Source organism: Erpetoichthys calabaricus, chromosome 18 (genome assembly GCF_900747795.2).
Source record: "Erpetoichthys calabaricus chromosome 18, fErpCal1.3, whole genome shotgun sequence".
NCBI lineage: Eukaryota > Metazoa > Chordata > Cladistia > Polypteriformes > Polypteridae > Erpetoichthys > Erpetoichthys calabaricus.
Window position 1 is genome coordinate 33,014,821 of NC_041411.2, and position 17,766 is coordinate 33,032,586.

General features: G+C 47.6%; 1 protein-coding gene across 1 annotated transcript; it reads right to left on the reverse strand.

Moving 5' to 3' along the window:
• Positions 1-1,199: 1,199 nt before the first annotated feature.
• Positions 1,200-17,481, reverse strand: LOC114668312 (dual specificity protein phosphatase 7). The gene is given in 5 exon segments (XM_051921242.1): positions 1,200-2,600; positions 2,603-2,644; positions 2,646-2,818; positions 10,301-10,726; positions 16,536-17,481. Coding segments are annotated over 5 exon segments (1,128 nt in total). The 5' UTR covers positions 16,930-17,481; the 3' UTR covers positions 1,200-2,507.
• Between the last annotated feature and the right edge of the window lie 285 nt (positions 17,482-17,766).

Consider the following 17,766-nt stretch of genomic DNA (forward strand, 5'->3'; position numbering starts at 1 on the left):
AGTTCAAGTTAAAGTTAGTTGGGTAATCCTCTTTATCCCTGCTGTGGACAGTCTGCCTCCATCTTTCCCTGTCTTGAGAAACGTTTGATTCAAGGAGACATTTAGTCAACAGCAGGGACTAAACAACCGGTTGGAACAAAAAGTATCTTCTTCTGCAGGGCAAAGACACTGAACAGACAATTTGGGGGGGGTCTCGGTTTATCACCTTAGTGGCCAAAGTGAGGGTCCTTTCACACAGAATGCAATCAATAGTTCTGTGAATTGAGGGTCCAGTTGCTGGGCCTGAACAATCATGAGCTCTATGGATCGGTTGAATGCTGGGCAGGTTCTGGGATATGTACGATGAATCATTGGATCTTTGATATGGATGATGGTCCTGTTTCAGTGGAGGTGGGTCCCGAAACATGCAGTACAGTCATTGGCTCTGGCTAATGCAGACATGTGACCCAATTCCTGGCTACGTGACGGTCTGATGTGTTTTGGGAGCATGCTCATTGGCTCTTCGACGGTTTGTTGTGAAGGAGGGTCTATGACATATAGTGCAATCATTTGTTGCGTGCGTGTCGTACAATCAGTAGCTTGGTCATTGAGATCTGTAAGCAGGTCTTAGCACAATTACTGTTGTAGGGGAGGTCCTGTGAGGTGTAGCATGGTCGGTTTTATTGTGAATGGGGGTCCTGTGAGGAGAGGACTCCATGACGTTTTATGGTGGATGCAATAATCGCTTTATTGTCAGCTGGTGATCAGTGTGTCGTGGCCGGGCTCACGGAAGCTTTACTGTCGTTTATTATCCAGTTACGCCAACTTGCTCATACAGTACTAAGGGTGCTGGAGGCCCAAGGAGATATCTTTACACGAGTACAGTATGAAATTCTCCACAACACTCGCATAGAGATACGTGTGCACAAACGTGACAAAAAGAGTTTTGACGCATCAAACAGCTGATCATGAACATCCACTTGCAGAAGCCGAGGGCAAACCGACAAGCCTGAGCTTCTGCACAAGTCAAATACTGATCCTCAAGAGGCCGTAACATCGATGGACTTTTAGCCAGCCAAGGGTTTAAAAAAAAAAAATGAGCCATCCACCGTGTCCATTTTATACAATAAAAAAAAAAATGGGCGGAATACAAAAAAAAAAAAAATTGCCCCCCCTACCTCCCACTCACCCCCCACCCCCTCCCCCTCCCCCCACCCTGCAACAAAAAGTGTTATACCCTTTTAATTCTGGTGTCATTTTTTTTTTTTTTTTGAAATACTGCAATATATCCGTATGGCCGAGACTTAAAAAAAAGGAACTGTGCACCATTAGAAATAAGTGCGCCAACTTCGGCTTGTCTGCTCTTCTTTTTGTCAATTTTTTTTTTTTCTTGCAAAATATTGAAAAGTCAATTTCAGTACAAATATAGTGTCATGTAAGTAGCATAAAAAAAAATGCTCCTTTTTTTTTTTGTAAGGCTATCTAAAGCAACCGTTGCATCTGGTTCCAATGATCCCCTTGGCGGTTTGATACAGCTCTCAGTTTTCCATTGTGTGAAGTCCAAGTAGCAAGCCATAAAACGTGTTTTTTTTTTTTCTTTTAAAGATTAACTTTTAAATAATCTTGCTCATCAATCCAAGCTGTTCAGATGAGGTGAGCCGCCTGTTTCTCCTCCACACTGGTGCCTTGCAAGGCCCGTGCAAATGCACCTTATGAATGGGACACGGCAAAGCTCACGGCCTGCTTTTGCCGGAGGCGAGGTTGTAAAACACTGAGAAAAAAAAAATATATATATATATAAAAAAATAAAAAAAGGAACCAAGCGCTTTTAAGTATGTAAGTGCCTCTCTCTTGATCTCTTCCATGTCCTTTTTTCTTTGCCAACAACAACCCCACCCACCCCAACCAAAATTCCTGGACAAAATTCCGGCCTCAAACTGGCAGGCTGGGCGTGCAACTCGGCATCTCTCTTTGACTTTGCGGAGTACCAAGTTTAAGTGCCAAGATGTGAAAGGGCTTCACAACTGTGCAAACTGCATACAAATAAAAATTAAAAAATAGAACAATCAGATTTCACAAAGCTTTGTGTTTGTTTTTTGTTTTTTTCTTTAGTTACAATCTACAGGTTTCCATTAAATGTTCTTCGTTCCGCTTGGAGTTGGTCAAGTACACAAGCCTCCCTCCTTTACTCGCTCACTTGCTCTCGCTTTCGTTCGAGTTTAACAGTCGCTGCCATTCCCACCAGCGAGCCTGCGGAGAAGATCTGGACGGCATCGGATGCAATCCTATGCTTCTTCTAGCAGTGGCCCCCGTTAACAAGGCTGAAGCAGCCACGTCCCCCAGTGGTGCCTTTGCGAGACGCCAAGTAAAACCCATCGCAGCAACAGCAGCAGCAGCAGCAGCAGCAGCAGGCAGAGCCGTCAGGCCAGTGCGCCTGTTGGGAGTTTCAGGGTCCCCCTTCCTCCGAAATGCTTAAAGAGACAAAAGAGACAATCCACCGGACCATGTGGTCAGCACCTGGCGCGCCTTCATGTCGACTCCAGGGTGTCAAGCTGGAACACGTTGTGGTTGGTCGAGTGGTGAAATACAGCTGGGTCGCTGGGTGGCCGGTTTGTCACAGGGGGCTGTTGAGCCCCAAAGTCCTTTCAAAGTCCAGCAGCTGCCCCCATGAAATTGAAGTTGGGTGAAATGTTGGATTTTTTCCTCTTGACAAAGTCATAGGCGTCGTTCAGAGACAGGTTGAGCTTCTGCATCAAGTAGGCGACTGTGACAGTCACCGACCGACTAATGCCGGCCAGGCAGTGGACCAGAATTCCACACTTCTGGGAACGAGCCTCATCTGTAAAGGAGCAGAAAGAAAAGGGGGCTTTAATATAAGATTATAACGATTTGGAGGTCCGCAGCCGCCGACACATCCCAATCCACACTGATGAACAGGACAGCCAGTTACAGAGGAGAACTTGCGGCTTAGCGGCGCTATAAAAGGGTCGACGCGCGGGCAATCAGTGGGAAACGTCATTCACCAAAGCAGACAGAGGGTGGAAGAGCGTTAGCCAAACTCCAGCACCCTGCACGGTTTTGCATTGTGGTGCTCGTCTTCATTTCACCGACTGCTAGTCCAAAGCAAGGGGCATAGATGAGAATGCTCACTTTACGTATATAGTGCCTTTCATGGTTAAAGGCCACCCTACCACATACAGCTCTATTATTATTATGGCTTATTATTGGGCTGACGCCTTTATCCAAGGTGACGTACGTCATTTACTTTTGGTTTTCCAGTTGGAGCACAGGCAGGTCACGTGACTTGCTTATGGTCACACAGTGTCAGCAATGGGATTTGAACCCACAGCTTCAGGATTTGAAGTTCTAAAGTCCAAAGCCTTGAGCACAACGCCACACCGCCCACCACTTGCATACACTTAAGTGCAAGCCAAGTCTAGGCTGGTCAGCTTCTTTAAATGTCACTTTGAGTGACCAAGCCTAGACAGCCCATTCTTCAATGTCTGCACCTGCCAAGCATTTAACACATTTACAGGAGGTCTCCTCATCATCATCAGAATCAACGCCCACACTTGGACTACTGGGACCCTCAGCCTAATCTGAATCGCTGCTGTTTTCTCAACATCAGAAGTGCTTCTGATTAACCCAAAATTCTCAACAGGTGAAACCCAAAGAGACTTCAAGCCTTGGACAGAGCTAAGGGTCGCCTCGGGCATTTGAACATGGTAGGTGGGTAGTCGTCAACATGGGGAGTCCAAGTTCGGACACATATGCACCAACAGACAGCCGTCTGTGAGAACTGCCTGTCCAAAATGGTGGCCTCCATTCAGAGCTGCATGTGCTGGAGTGGCTGGCCAGCACTCCGTTCTGTGAAAACACCGTATTATGTGTGAAGGATGGTGCCAACACCTCATGGGTTTAGGGTACTGGGTGTGTCTCTTAAAACAAGGTGACAGAACCCAGTCGAATTCCTTAACCTAACTGCTTCCCACTATATGACAGGTTACTGACATGTCGTACTCCATCTTACCCATAAGGCTGGGAGGTGGGCCTTCCTTACATTATGTCTCTGGTGCCACACAACTAGTCATCCATCCATCTACTTTGGGACGCTGAACCAGACCTGAAGGGATGCCCCTGCACACATTCATAACAGACCAATTTAGAGTTTTCTAGTTAACCTTTAGGAAAGTCCAGAAATACCCTGAGAAAAGCCATGCAAAGACACGAGCAGAACATGGAAACTCCACACAGACAGTGGCCAGGCCGGGGACCTGTGCCCAAGTGGCATTGTCAGAAAGGCATCACTGTGCCACCTTCGCAACCAGCCATCTTAAAATGAAAATTACAAAACAAGTACAATCAGATGGGTTTCACCGGCCACTGATATGCTCTGTGTAGCTCAATGCTGCAGATTCAAAACTGCACCACCAGTCCTGAGGGTGTCAGTACATCTGCCAGGACCCCAGCTACAGGAACACATGCAGAACTTAACTGACTGATGTGATGATTTGTAATAAAAAAAAAAATATATCTGGGTAAGTGACCAGTGATCAAGTCAAAAGATTTACCTAACCATCATTCACCCAGTAACACTAGATGGAGCCAGACACATACTGGACAGCCACCAAATCAGCCTGAGCATCACCTCTGTGCAATGGAGAAGCATATAGCCCACAGGACGCTGGGCATCCCCCTGCTTCACCATCCATGCAAAAACGTATATATGGCGATAGATGGGCATTGAGCCTATCAACAAGAAAACGCAGGAAAGGTGCCTCCAGTGGTGCAATCATGTATACATGCAGCACCCAACAACACTGTCAGCCTCACCTACCACCTTGAAACTGATGACACATGTCGTTGCAGTAGACCAAAATAACGGGTGGCAGATACACTCGATATGGATATGAAAATAATCGTGATACGTCCCGAAGATACATGTGACCACGCAAAGTGGCGTTCCAAGATCCAAACAGCAAACTCTTAGCAGACGAAGAAGAAGATGAAGCATCAGAAGAAGAAGAAAAAGCAAACGAAGAAGCATCAGCATCAGAAGGAGAAGGAGCAGCAGCAGAAGAATTATCCGAAGAAGAAGAAGCAGACAAAGAAGCAGCAGCATCAGAAGAAGAGGAAAAAGAAGAAGCACCATCAGCATCATAAGGAGAAGCAGAAGATGAAGCATCAAAAGAAGAAGCAGAAAAAGCAGCAGACGAAGAAGCAGTAGCATCAGAAGAAGCAGAAGCAACAGACGAGGAAGCAGCAGCATCATAAGAAGACGAAGAAGAAGAAGGAGCAGCAGAAGAAGAAGCAGAAGTAACAGAAGAAGGAACATCATTATCAGAAAAAGAAGAAGAAGAAGGAGCGGCAGAAAAAAAAGCAGAAAAAGAAGGAGCAGAAGAAGAAGAAGAAAAAGAAGGAGCAGCAGAAAAAGAAGAAGAAAAAGAAAAAGAAGGAGCAGCAGCAGAAGAAGAAGAAGAAGCAAAAGAAGAGCAGAAGAAGAAGAAGGAGAAGCAGAAGAAGGAGCAGAAGAAGAAGCAAAAGAAGAAGAAGAAAAAAGCGGTAGGAGAAGAAGAAGAAGAAGAAGAAAAAGCAGTAGGAGAAGAAGAAACAGCAACAGAAGAATAAGGAGCAGCAGAAGAAGAAGAAGAAGCAGACAAAGAAGCAGCAGGCATCAGAAGAAAGAGGAAAAAGAAGAAGCACCATCAGCATCATAAGGAGAAGCAAGAGATGAAGCATCAAAAGAAGCAGAAAAAGCAGCAGACGAAGAAGGCAGCAGCAACAGAAGAAGAAGGAACATCAGCATCAGAAAAAGAAGAAGAAGGAGGAGCAGCAGAAAAAAAGCAGAAAAAGAAGAAAAAGGAACAGCAGAAGAAGAAGAAGGAGCAGAAGAAGAATGAGAAGCAGAAGAAGAAGAAAAAGCGGTAGGAGAAGAAGAAGAAACAGCAACAGAAGAAGAAGGAGCAGCAGAAGAAGAAGCAGAGACAAGACAGGACAGAAACATACACTGCCCTTCTGTACCATGCAGAATCTTAGGGCACCTCCACCCTCCCCATCACAACACTTGGCAGCTTCTACTAATAAGAAGCGTTATTATTAAGCTCATGTGCCCTATCAAGCCAACATTGTCCCACGACGACGACTGGCACGTTCCTGATGCTTGACCTGGCGTTCTGTCCTTTTACAGGCTTGAAAACAACAAAGGAGGTGATGGCGTCAGCTGCCACCAAACCGGAAATCCTTGCAAAGTTCTGTGTGGCGCTCTGCAGTCAACACAGGAAACCGTGAAGAGAAAGCAGCGACAGACGGATGCTGTGAAGGGAGGCGAGGGAGGGGTCAAGACACATGGCGACGGGGGCCAAAACTGGAGACGGGCATGAAAGATGTGGTGCTGCTGTGCAGAGGGGGTCAGACTGTGCGATTGGGAGGGCACAGCCTAATGACGAACAGATTGCACTTCAAAACCTGTACAAATGATGGAAGTCAGTGTACTGCACACTTTGGATAAAAGCGTCGGCTAAACACATTCCAACAAGGGTACACTTGCTGATATTTTTACAACCCAGGATCAGCCAACAGCACAAGTGTTACCGTGCACCCAGTGGCCAGCGGTGGGTGGGATTGACCTGGCAGCCTTGAAGTGGTGGCTCAGTTACTCCACCACACTGTCTGTCGACGTACTGTAGACAAAGATGGTGCCTCCACTTTCTCTTCCATTGCCCCCCACGCACACAGCTCTCACCTGTCATAGTGGTGGACGTTGTACCAGGGGGGTACTAAGGCAGAGTGGGGAGCACCCAAAGCTCAAAGCAGCTGATCAAAGCGCCTTGAACGGCTTGCACAGAGCTGGCTCACCCAGCGCAATAAAAGGAAATGAGGGCAATCCAGAAGCAGCCACCACTTCAGACGCTAGTGGCACGTTCAGATTTGACTTCTTTCAGACTTGTCACTCATGTGACAAAGACGAACTCATCAAGAAAATAAAAAATGCAGTTGTGTGAGTGAAGGTTGAGACGTCCCACGAGAATAAAGGCAGGACGGGGTCCGGTGCCCATTAGTAACAATGGAGCTGCAGAAGGAGGTGCAGCCACCCGTGCAAAAAACAAAGTAGTAATCTGGAGGCACGACGTGACGCGACATAACTGAAACAAAGAGGAACTGAACGAGACAGAGATGAGCAAAGCAAGGTGACCGAGAACAGGAATGAAGAGGCAAAGTGAGCCAGATTAGTAATGAGGCACCACAAAGTGGAAACTGAGAGCCACAAAATGACAATGCAGAAAGCGGAGGTACACAGCGACATGTCAGAAACAGGAAACCACAACATGACACGATTAGCAATCAGGAAGGAAAAAAAGCGTAAGGCCGTGTGAATGACCAGGAGCCACAAAGTGACACATATTAGTAGGCAAGGACCCCAAGAAGACACAGGTAGAGTGCGGGGTTGAAAAATCAAATAAATGTGAGAAAGAGAGCACAAGGTGACATCGATTTGTCACTTTATGGCGCCAGGGTGTCACAAAGTGACACAAATAAGAAATTGGAACAAGAACCTGCTACAATGGAGTATCAAATGCAGCCGAGCAGGCCGAAGGGTCCAAATAGAAACCCACAAAGGACTGCTAAAAAAGGAAAAGTATCAGAGCCACCAAAGTCACAGGTAAGTCTAACTAGGAGCCACAACGTGACACAAATACTAAACTGGGACAACAACATGACAAATAAGAATGAAGACACATTGGCAAAAAAAAAGGAGGTGACCATTTGACAGAGATCGGGAACTAAATGCCACCAAAGTGATTGCCAAAGTGACCCAAAGCAAAGCAGACTTGTCATTTCTGGTCGGTGGTGTCTTAAGTGGGCAGAAATTAGCAACGTGGGACCACAGCATGCCACACGGGCAGATTACAGGGATAAAGCACAAAGACAAAGCACAGATTAGTCAGTGGGCATCACAAAGTAGAAACCGGGAGCCACCGAGTCACACAAATGTAGAAGCGGAAGTCACACTGTGGCAACCGGAAGTGACAAAATAACAGGAGTGGCCAACAGCGCAAGACAAATTAGCAAAGAGCGATGCCAACTAAGCCAAAGGATCGACCGAGGGGCCACACTGTCACACACATCGAGAGCCACAGAGTGACGCAAAGGACTTAACAGACACCAAAAATGGAGAACGGCTTGCCAGAAAGTGACAAAGCGGGACTGAAACAGAGCACAGGGGCCGAAGATACAAGATGAGGTGTTACTCGAGTTCAGACATGACAGCCCAGAAGCCACAAAGTGCCTGAGAGGAGTGGGGATACAAGACAGGAGCACAAGATGGCGGAAACAAGGTGCCAGGCCACACGAAATAGAAACTTGGGGGGGCACCACATACATAAAAATGGGACACAAATTAGTAAGGCGGATCAACACAAATTCTCCCACTGCCATATGTAACTAACATGGGACCCGATCAACCAAAGAGTCACAATAAAAGCCAGGTGGCATCACATAACACGAAGAAGAGAAATCCGCTTCAGGACACCAAAAAGTACAAACTGGAAGCCACAAAGTGACACACTTAGTAACCTGAGATGATGGAACACACCAAACAGGAACAAAGGGATGACAATCAAAGGATGTCTCAAGCAAAGGGACCACAGTGTGACACAAACTTGTCACCTTGGATACGCAAAAAGGCACAAAGGAAAAAAAAAAACAAGAAGAGTGACACAATATGACACAAAAGTAGTGAGCGGGAGAAACAGGGGTGCCAAGAAACCAAATCCCAAAACAAACTAGCAAGTTAAGATCACAAAGTAATGACTGGCAGCCACAGTGTGGCACGGGGGGCAATTACCATGGAAAAAATAATAAAAGGAGCCACAACAACCATGTGAGACAAAAAAAATGACACAAATTAGTCACTGGGGACCCAACTGTGACACGAGGTGCAGCACGAATGAACACACAAAGTGCCAACGATGTGGAAACGTGAGACACAAACTAGTAACCTGGCATTGCCTGGTGCAGGGCCGTCTCAACAGCGTACTGGGCCCCCGGGCAAAGTAGTGCGCTGGGCACCCTGCTTTGATAACTAAACACAAACATACAGAGGCATCAGAAACTTTGTGGGCCCCCGGCTAGTGCCCATTGTGCCCATTCGTTAAAGACGGCCCCTGCCCTAGGGGTGAAGGTGCTGGATGGAGAGGCAGAGGGGGTCTCAGTTGAAATCACAGCAGTGACACAAGTTCAATCTGTGCACACGGACGCAACTGCGCTACCCACTTCTGAATGGCAGAATACGAGATTCGGAATTAAATGTACCCTGCTGATCGGTTTGTGCTCGACCGAGGATTTGCTTCTTCAAAAAGACTAAGAACACGGCGTTGATGAGGGACAACCCAACCCTTATTGACAGCAGCTTTTAAAAAGTCGCACAGTTCTGGTGGACCTTCAAGGATGGAAGAGGGCACAGGCTCCTCAACTTGGCACTGGCACTAATAAATCACAATTCACAATCCAGTCGCTGCTGTCATTCAGTCACAAAGGAGCACCAGCATGAGCCCATGGCACGTGTCCAGCTCAGGTGTACCCACCTAAGAGAACACGCTCATCACGTCACTACATACTCACAGAAAATGTGACATACCCAGTGGCACATCACCCAGAAGACTGGCACCATGCAGCTAGGCTCATCCTTTACCTATTCCTCAGTGTTAACAAGCTTGGCACTAAAGAATGCAAACCACCCACCAAGTGAGATTAAAGGACACCGAGAGAAGCCCACCAGTCAGTGAGACCTTGAGGCAGCAGGACATGGACAATCTCCTTAATGTGCCATACCCATTGGCACATTCACCCAGAAGACTGGCACCATGCAGCTAGGCTCATCCTTTACCTATTCCTCAGTGTTAACAAGCTTGGCATTGAAGAATGCAAACCACCCACCAAGTGAGATTAAAGGACACCGAGAGAAGCCCACCAGTCAGTGAGACCTTGAGGCAGCAGGACATGGACAATCTCCTTAAACTGAAAAATGTATGGTCAGAACCTTGAAAAGATGTTGTGGGTGCAAGCACGTAATTCATATTTTCCTACCCACTGGGTATATGTGGGTGACCGGGCGGTGCTTGAATTACCCACTCACTGGTGCTTAACCCTTTAATCGCAGGCAGCACAAAGATCTCACCCTTTAGGTTTTGGTACACCTACAGAAAATCAACCAAGGTCCTGATCAGAAGTTTTCCTTAAAGTCTCCAATGCCTGCTCATCCCTGCTGGCTGTGAAGCACCCTGGAGCTTAGTGACTCCCCCAGTTCTCAGAGGACACTTACCAATGAAAGAGATGGCTTCTGGGAAGAACTGGGACAGTTTCTGGCTCCAGTGGTCGGAAATGGGGATCTGCTTGTACTTGAACTCGCCGCCGTGCTCAAACATGTTGGGGAGGTTTGGTGTCACATTCAGGATGTACTTGATGTTGTACTTGCCCAGCACGTCCCGGTTGGTAGAGTCTTTGGCACAGCCCAGGTACAGGTATGGCAGAATCTGGACAGGGAAGGCGGGCTGGTTGTTGGGCAGAGGGCTGCCTTCCGATTCAGTGGCACTACTGGGCTCTCGGTCGGACTCCCCATCGGAGCAGTCGGAGCTGATTCGGAGGCCACCCAATCCCAGGACAGAGGCAGGGAGGTGAACTGCTGGACACGAGCTGTCCAGGTTGGTCTCGCAGTGCTCTGGATACTCAGTCTGAAACTTGTTGAAACACACCTGAAAAGTGTGTGGGGGGGGGGGGGGGAGGAACAGAGGATGGAGGGAGAAGGGTCAGGAAAGGAGGGGATGAAGACACCAGGGAAAAGAATGGGGGCAAGATGACACAGAAAGAGAGGGGAGAGAGAAGAGGTGAAATAAATTAGCTGATGCTCAGAGCTTGTGCGATGGAGAACAGTATCACTACTTATTACTTTATCCAAGGAGACTGACAACATTTGACACTTCCAGCTGGTTACGTTATGGTTTTTTGGTCCAAAGTGTTAGCCTGCCATCTGACGCACACCTTGTACGGCTCAGCCTGACTCTCCTGCTGCTCCACATGGTCATAAGGCTCCTAGTAGCGCACACACAACCCATGACAAGATCATCCACCAACCAGACGTCCATCAAGAGTCCTGAGTGACCACCTACACGTTTTACTTGAAAGACATTTGCAGTTGCTCAATCTATGGACTACCAGGACCCTGGCTAGCCTAATCCGTAGGGGGCTACTTCAAAGAATGGCGTCCACTAATTCACTCATGGGATGGAATGCTAAGCAAGGGGTCCCACAACACAAGAGACAAGACCTGAAGTTAGGCATGTTTGGACCTGGCCCGTCCTTAAATGGAACCCCAGCTGGTGTTGGGGTGGCCATCAGGCGGCGCCTACCCTGTGGTGTGTGCATCGGGGACACTGCACTGTACAAACTGGCATCGTCCTTCGGAGGAGACATAAAACCGAGGTCCTGACTCTCTGTGGTCATAAAGGATAGGCATCTTTCAGAGAGTAGGAGGTACCATGATATCCTGGCAAAACTGCCCACCAGGACCTTGTCTGTTATAGCCCCCCTAATCATTCCATGCCTCGCACTCCCTCACTTCCTAATAGCGAATGCGTGGTGCGTGTACTGGCACAACAGCGGCTGCTGGCACATCATATGAGTGGCTGAAGTGGCTCCCCGTCTACGTAAAGTGCTTTGAGTAGGTTAGAAAGGCGCTATATAAATGCAAGGAATTATTAAGACAAAGTGCAATCTCAAGACACCAACTGCAGCCATTTCAGTATTCAGGACTGCCAGGTTTTAGTCCAAACGACCCAAAGTCTTTTAAAAATAAGAATAAAGACTCTTACACTCAGGTTCTGATTAAAGTGTTTTCACATTCCTCCGGGCACCATCTAGGGTATAATAAACTGGAGTTTGAAGAACCCCTGGAAATTTCAGCATTTAAAACAAAAAAAGAGGCTTTCCTTTATACAGATTTGCAAACATTCCCCTTAGTGACAGGATCCTAATTTTAAGCATACATTGTTAACCCCCTCGCCATTCATAAAGGCCGGGGGATGCCATTCGCTTCCTGTCATGTAAGCCCGTGTGACACTAACCGCCTTATCAGCTTCAGTTTAACATGACGGCGGAGGGGTTTGTCGATGGAGATGGGTTCGAGTGGTAAGTAGGCACCTACAACAGCCCCGGTGTGCCGAGGCGCCTGGTTATGAATGGCATCCGATCAGCAAGCAGCAAAGCGACTGGCTGGTGCGCTCCACGGACCCGAACAGTGGGCCGTCCTTACGTGTGCGCCTGCGCGAGTGCAGTACAGTCACACCACTGGCCACGTGTGGCGAGCTCGCCGAGCCGCGTGTCATTAGCTCGATTTTACACGGGGAACGCAGCGTCCGAATTTGAGTTCAGGCGGTGGGGACGCGAGAAAAACACACCCTGGCTACCGAGTTAAAAGTTTCGTTCATAAATAAAGCAACAATAACTCGTAAATGTATTAGAAGAGGCCATAAAAAACGAAGCCAAAACAAGATTAAAAAACCGACCCAACTGAATATGAAACGGGCACATCTGGCAGCACCACCCTACGAAACGCGCACGCGCCTTCCGTGAAAGGCGCTATATCGCCCAAGCGATCGCACCTTGCGAGTTTTAAGTTGTGAATCCCAGCTCACTATTTGTGAATGACAGTGACAGCTTTGACAAAACAGTGCAACTTCTGCGGTTTTTGCACCGTGCAAAGGCGACAAGTTCGGGTTTTCCTTCGTTTTCGAAAGGGTGGGGGCAGGGGTGGCGGTGTGTATGTGTGGGGGGGGTGTCTGATTTCACTTCTCTTCCTGTTCATTCATGAAAAGGGAACGGGGGGGGGGGGGGGGGGGTTATTTTCTTGGAGGAAGACAACATGGAGGAGCCATTTTGGAATTTTAATTGAAAGCAGCAGCGCGTCGCATTCTTTCACAAAAAGTTCCGCTCCGTACACAAACGCGCACTACGTTTTCGATCGAAGCCTTTCAGCCTTCACACCAAAAAAGAACAGACGACTAAAAAAAAACCTGCGAATATTAACATTAACTGCAGGAATGCTTTTACGAAAACGTGACAACAAATACATGTCAAAATCGCGACAACAATCTCTTGGGGGGGGGGGGGGGGATCTCGCTTTGTAACGCAAAGCAAATGACACCATGGACACCGCCACCCAAGGGTCACGCGATTACAACAACAAAAAAGGGAGGGGGGGGGTTAGGGGGTGGGCTTCAATCATTGCAGTTTCAAACGATCTGACAGTTGCATTGTAAAGCCTCGGAGCTTATCTGATCAACGTAAGATATAACGATACCCCGGTACACGCGAGGTTATTAGAGGACACGGTGAGAGGAATTATATTCAACAGAAAAGGCGTAATTAGCCATATACGGACATGTTTAAATAATGACAAGACTGTCACTTGAAGTAATCTTACTATGGCGTCGTGTCTCGAGACATCGCATTACGCAACCTTCCCCCAAATTGCACACACGCATGTATTTTAAATCGGTGGGCATGCAGAAGAATTGTCCGTTCAAAAAAAAAAAAAAAGGGCACTGGGAGATGTAATTGAGGTCAATGCGGCGACTAACATCTCTTAACTGTCTCAAAGCGGCTGGCCGGCTGACTGAATGATACAATTCTAAGCGATCCCGACGACACATTTCGAAAGTAAAGCCAACGAATCCGTCCAGTCCTTATTTAGATTTTAAAATAAAAAAGCAGAAACGACTACTGTTTTTTTGGGGGGAGTCTCCCCCACGCGCTTTAACGGGAGGCCACGTCTCGGCCGAAAAAAGGGAAGCGACCCTTCCCAGCAAAACTTAAAAAAAGAGACGGCAGGACGGAGCAATACACGTGCGACACCATTTCCAGGACTTTTGCCCAAATCTTAACATATTTTGCTGCTCGGTCCCGGCACTCAGGAGATTTTTTTTTTCTGTCTTTCTTTCTTTTAATTGTGCAGTCACAAAGATCATCCCAGTCATTAAAAGAGTCAACAGTCGGCCGAGCGGCTTCGGTGTCCACGTGCGACCTACTTCTGGGACAGTCGCCGCTAGTGAACGCACGTAAACGCACGCGCGGTTTGTACTGTGGCTGCCCAGCACATGGGCAACGTGTGTTTTGGGTAGCAGGGTTTAAGGATCTGCCATATTTCCTCAATCAGGCAGTGTATACACATTAGCTGGACAAGATCAGATTAAAAAAAAAAGGAAAATGAATCTGTAAGGGTACACCAGACCTATAAAACGTAACTCACTTCAGTACCCAGAACCCTAACCTAACTGAACAGATGATCCACTCGTGGGGTTATACAGTCTTGTGAATTCTGCAAACTTGAAATGAGCTTTCATCTACCTGTGCTGCCAAACCCCTTGTCCCTCCAGAAAGTGGGCTCTATTTAAGCAGCAGTGGGCAGGCAGTATCCGCACTACTTCTCACGTCAACCTTTTAGACAAAATACACGGATATTAATTATTATTCATATTTACAATTAAAAAAAAAAATTGTAATTGTTTACACATAAGTTTTGGTGTCCACTTCTGGTCATTAACAATCCCATCTGTGTGAAGGATAATAAAAAAAAGATATGGTGTCTGACCACCACCGGAGATGAATGTTGCAGTTTAACTGAATGCTCACCTAAACACTTAACACAACCTGACCATCTGCATCTGTCTGCTGCTCCGAGCATGGGAAAGGTGCTATATAAATAAAATAGTATTGCTTTTATTATACACCATAATCCAAGGGGACTTACAAGATGAGTTTATGACGCTGGGAGCCCAGGCAGGTGAAGGGTCTGGCTCAGTGGTGACCCTCCCAGGACGGGCCTTGTGTTTTAAAGTTCAGCGCCTACTGTCTCATTAACCGAATCGGACAGTCTGTGGCAACCGGTTTGTTTCCGAGTGTCTGAACAGGTTAACAGTTTGGAAAAAAAGGAAATTACAAAATCGATGCACTGGTAGACGGCGACAGTTAAAATGTCAGATGTACCCCCTGGCTAACAGCGACAAAGCTACATACACTCTTCAAAAGGTGCCAAAGTTCTTCTTCAGAGAGATGCCAAGGGGGAACCTTTATAAAGAACCCACCACGTGAAGGTTCTACAGGGATCCTTCATTTATTTAGATCTGTTACAGCCATTAATACATTTCTAAATACATAAAGAATGAATTGGTTGCTACTTTTAAGAAGCCTCCCGCTGCATACAGTCACACAGGCCAAATTCAGGTTTTCTTGACTGTCTGCTAGACATTCAAGATTTCAGTTGTGTCCACTTATATTAGGAACCTTTTCAAAGCCCAGAAAAAAAAAATAATAATAATTTGATATGCAAAGAACCCTCCACAAAATGAAGTGGATCTTTACCCAGCAATTGTTCCATGAAGAAACATCCGACTCAGGAAGATGCCATTATGGAAGCAGTACTACAAAAAAAGTACAAATGAAGTTTCTATAGCGGCCAAACCCCCCATCCCATGTGAAGGAACAAAGCTTTTAACTTGAAAAAGAAAAAACAAAGGGTTTATAAACTTGACTTTCCCCTCTTTTGCCGAGATGTAGATTTTAATTTGTAAGTAGTTTATGCATAGAAAGATAATCAGTAAGGCAAGTCAGGGAACCCCTTCAGCCCTCAACGAAACAAACTCTCCACTCTTAGAAAGAAACACGCGATATTCCAAATATTTGTCCAGCCGAATTCCAGTAATTGTTCCTATCTGTTGTTCAGACTAACTGGCCGTCCATTCCCGTCTGGGGAGGCCTGGCGGCGCAACAGAAGGCTGTCATACTGCTTGGACCACAGTGCCCTCCACAGCTGACGCGTTTTTAGTGTGAGTTTTAATGTTCTGCCCCATCGTTCTCAATGATTCACATAATTCTAATACTTGAATGTCAACTATGAACGGCGAGTGGCCTACTGTCTTGCCAAGATTGGCTCTTCTGGCGTTTTCTACAAATGCGGGGGTCCACAAACTGCGCGGCCGGTCTGGGATCATCACACCCATGTAAATGTTGGCACCTCGTGTACCCCCCCAAACCACACACACACACACTTGTTGAGCCTCCAAGGCTTGCTTCTCGATTCCCGCTCGGGCCAGGCACCGGCTGATATCGGTACGTGCACGATCGACTTCAGGGCCAGTGAGGAACGTGCGCTGCTTCGAGCCCACCGCCCAATTCCAGGACTGTAAATCAACAGGATCTTCGGCGGGACAGTTACAAAGCCCCTTGAACATCCAAGATGAGCTGCCAAACTCCGCGGACACGTGAGGTAAGGTTCCAGCAGCGCTCAGCGACACCTCCAGAGAAACCGGCGACTTGCCACTCCAAACTTTGTTGCGCCTCCAACTTCTTCACGCAGCGCAACAGCGGCCTGAACGAACGCACCAGCGCGAAGTATGAAGAGATTCACAATGGAAATCAAATCGATAGCTACAATCACGAACCAGCGTCAGCACCGCAGCGCTCGGGTCCCACCAGAGAAGTGCACTGCCACCCCCGCGGAGGGTTACCTTGCAGGTAGTATGCCTTGCAGCCGTCATCCCGTAGGCGCTGTAGCAACAGCCCCAGTACCGAGCTGTTGGCTCCGCTCTCCGGCCACTCCGACGTGGCCTCGTCGTACAGCAGCACCGTATCCGTCTTGCAGCGCTTGACGAACTTCTCCTTATCCTCGTTGTTGGGAATGATGGAGCGGATGGGCAGATTGCCCTTTTTGAAGCGGCGCAGCATAAGCCCCGGGATGGCCAGGTTGATGGCCGTCTCGATGTGCGATGACTCGTAGAGCTCGTGAGTCCGACAGTCCAGTAGCAGCAGCGCTCCTCCGCCGGACTGCAGCTCTTCCTGCAGCCACTCTACGCTTTTGTTCGGCATCATTGCGGAACCGCTCCAAAGATTATTTTTCATGAGGAAAAATAGAGAGAGGGAGCTTACTTTTAGTAGTAAGAAAATAAAGGAGGCGGTGAAGGAGAAGGGGGGGGGGGGGGGGGGGCACTAAAGCGAGATGCGAGAAAAGAGGCACCCCCTCCGAAAGGAAAAGTAATGCAACTCCTCCAAATCCAAGATGTGCAAAAGAATAAAAAAAAAAAGAAAGAAAGAAAGAAACAAAAAGAAAAAGCAAGATCTTCAGGCGGACGAGAGCATGCTCATCCTCCGTGGAGCCCCACGCGCACTGAGCTCCGGAAACTGCGCGGCTCTAGAGCCCGAGCTGCCGAGGAGTGTGCATCGTGATTTCAGCGTGCTGCTGCTGCCTGCCAGCGCTCCCTCCTCCAGCTTGTCATTTCCTGCGAGCGCAGGCTGACAGTCCCAATTAAAAGGGGGCCTGCTGACATCTCCGTGTCATCACGAGAGGAGGAGCCGTGCAATTTAAAGAAGAAAGGGCCTCATTTCAGCGCCGCTCTCGAGAAACGGGAGGCTGTCGCTGCTCATTCCTCGATCGTATTCATGATGCGCGCGCTTCTAACTGAGGACTGGCAGCCCCCGTGCACGGATCTGATGGGCACAGACGAACAGAACACACAAAAAACAAACTTTTTAATGGCGGCATGTAATGTATGCTGGAAGCCCAGCTTTGTGTACTGTATGTGTACAAGTGCGGGAATGGACTGAAACAGTTTGGAGAAACCCAGTGGTCAGTCATTGGTCATACAGATGTGGAAGTAGGATGATCCTAGCAACTATAACTACATCTTGTGTTTTCTAGTGTCTTTTTTAATTCATCAGTAAGGTATTCTATTACATTAG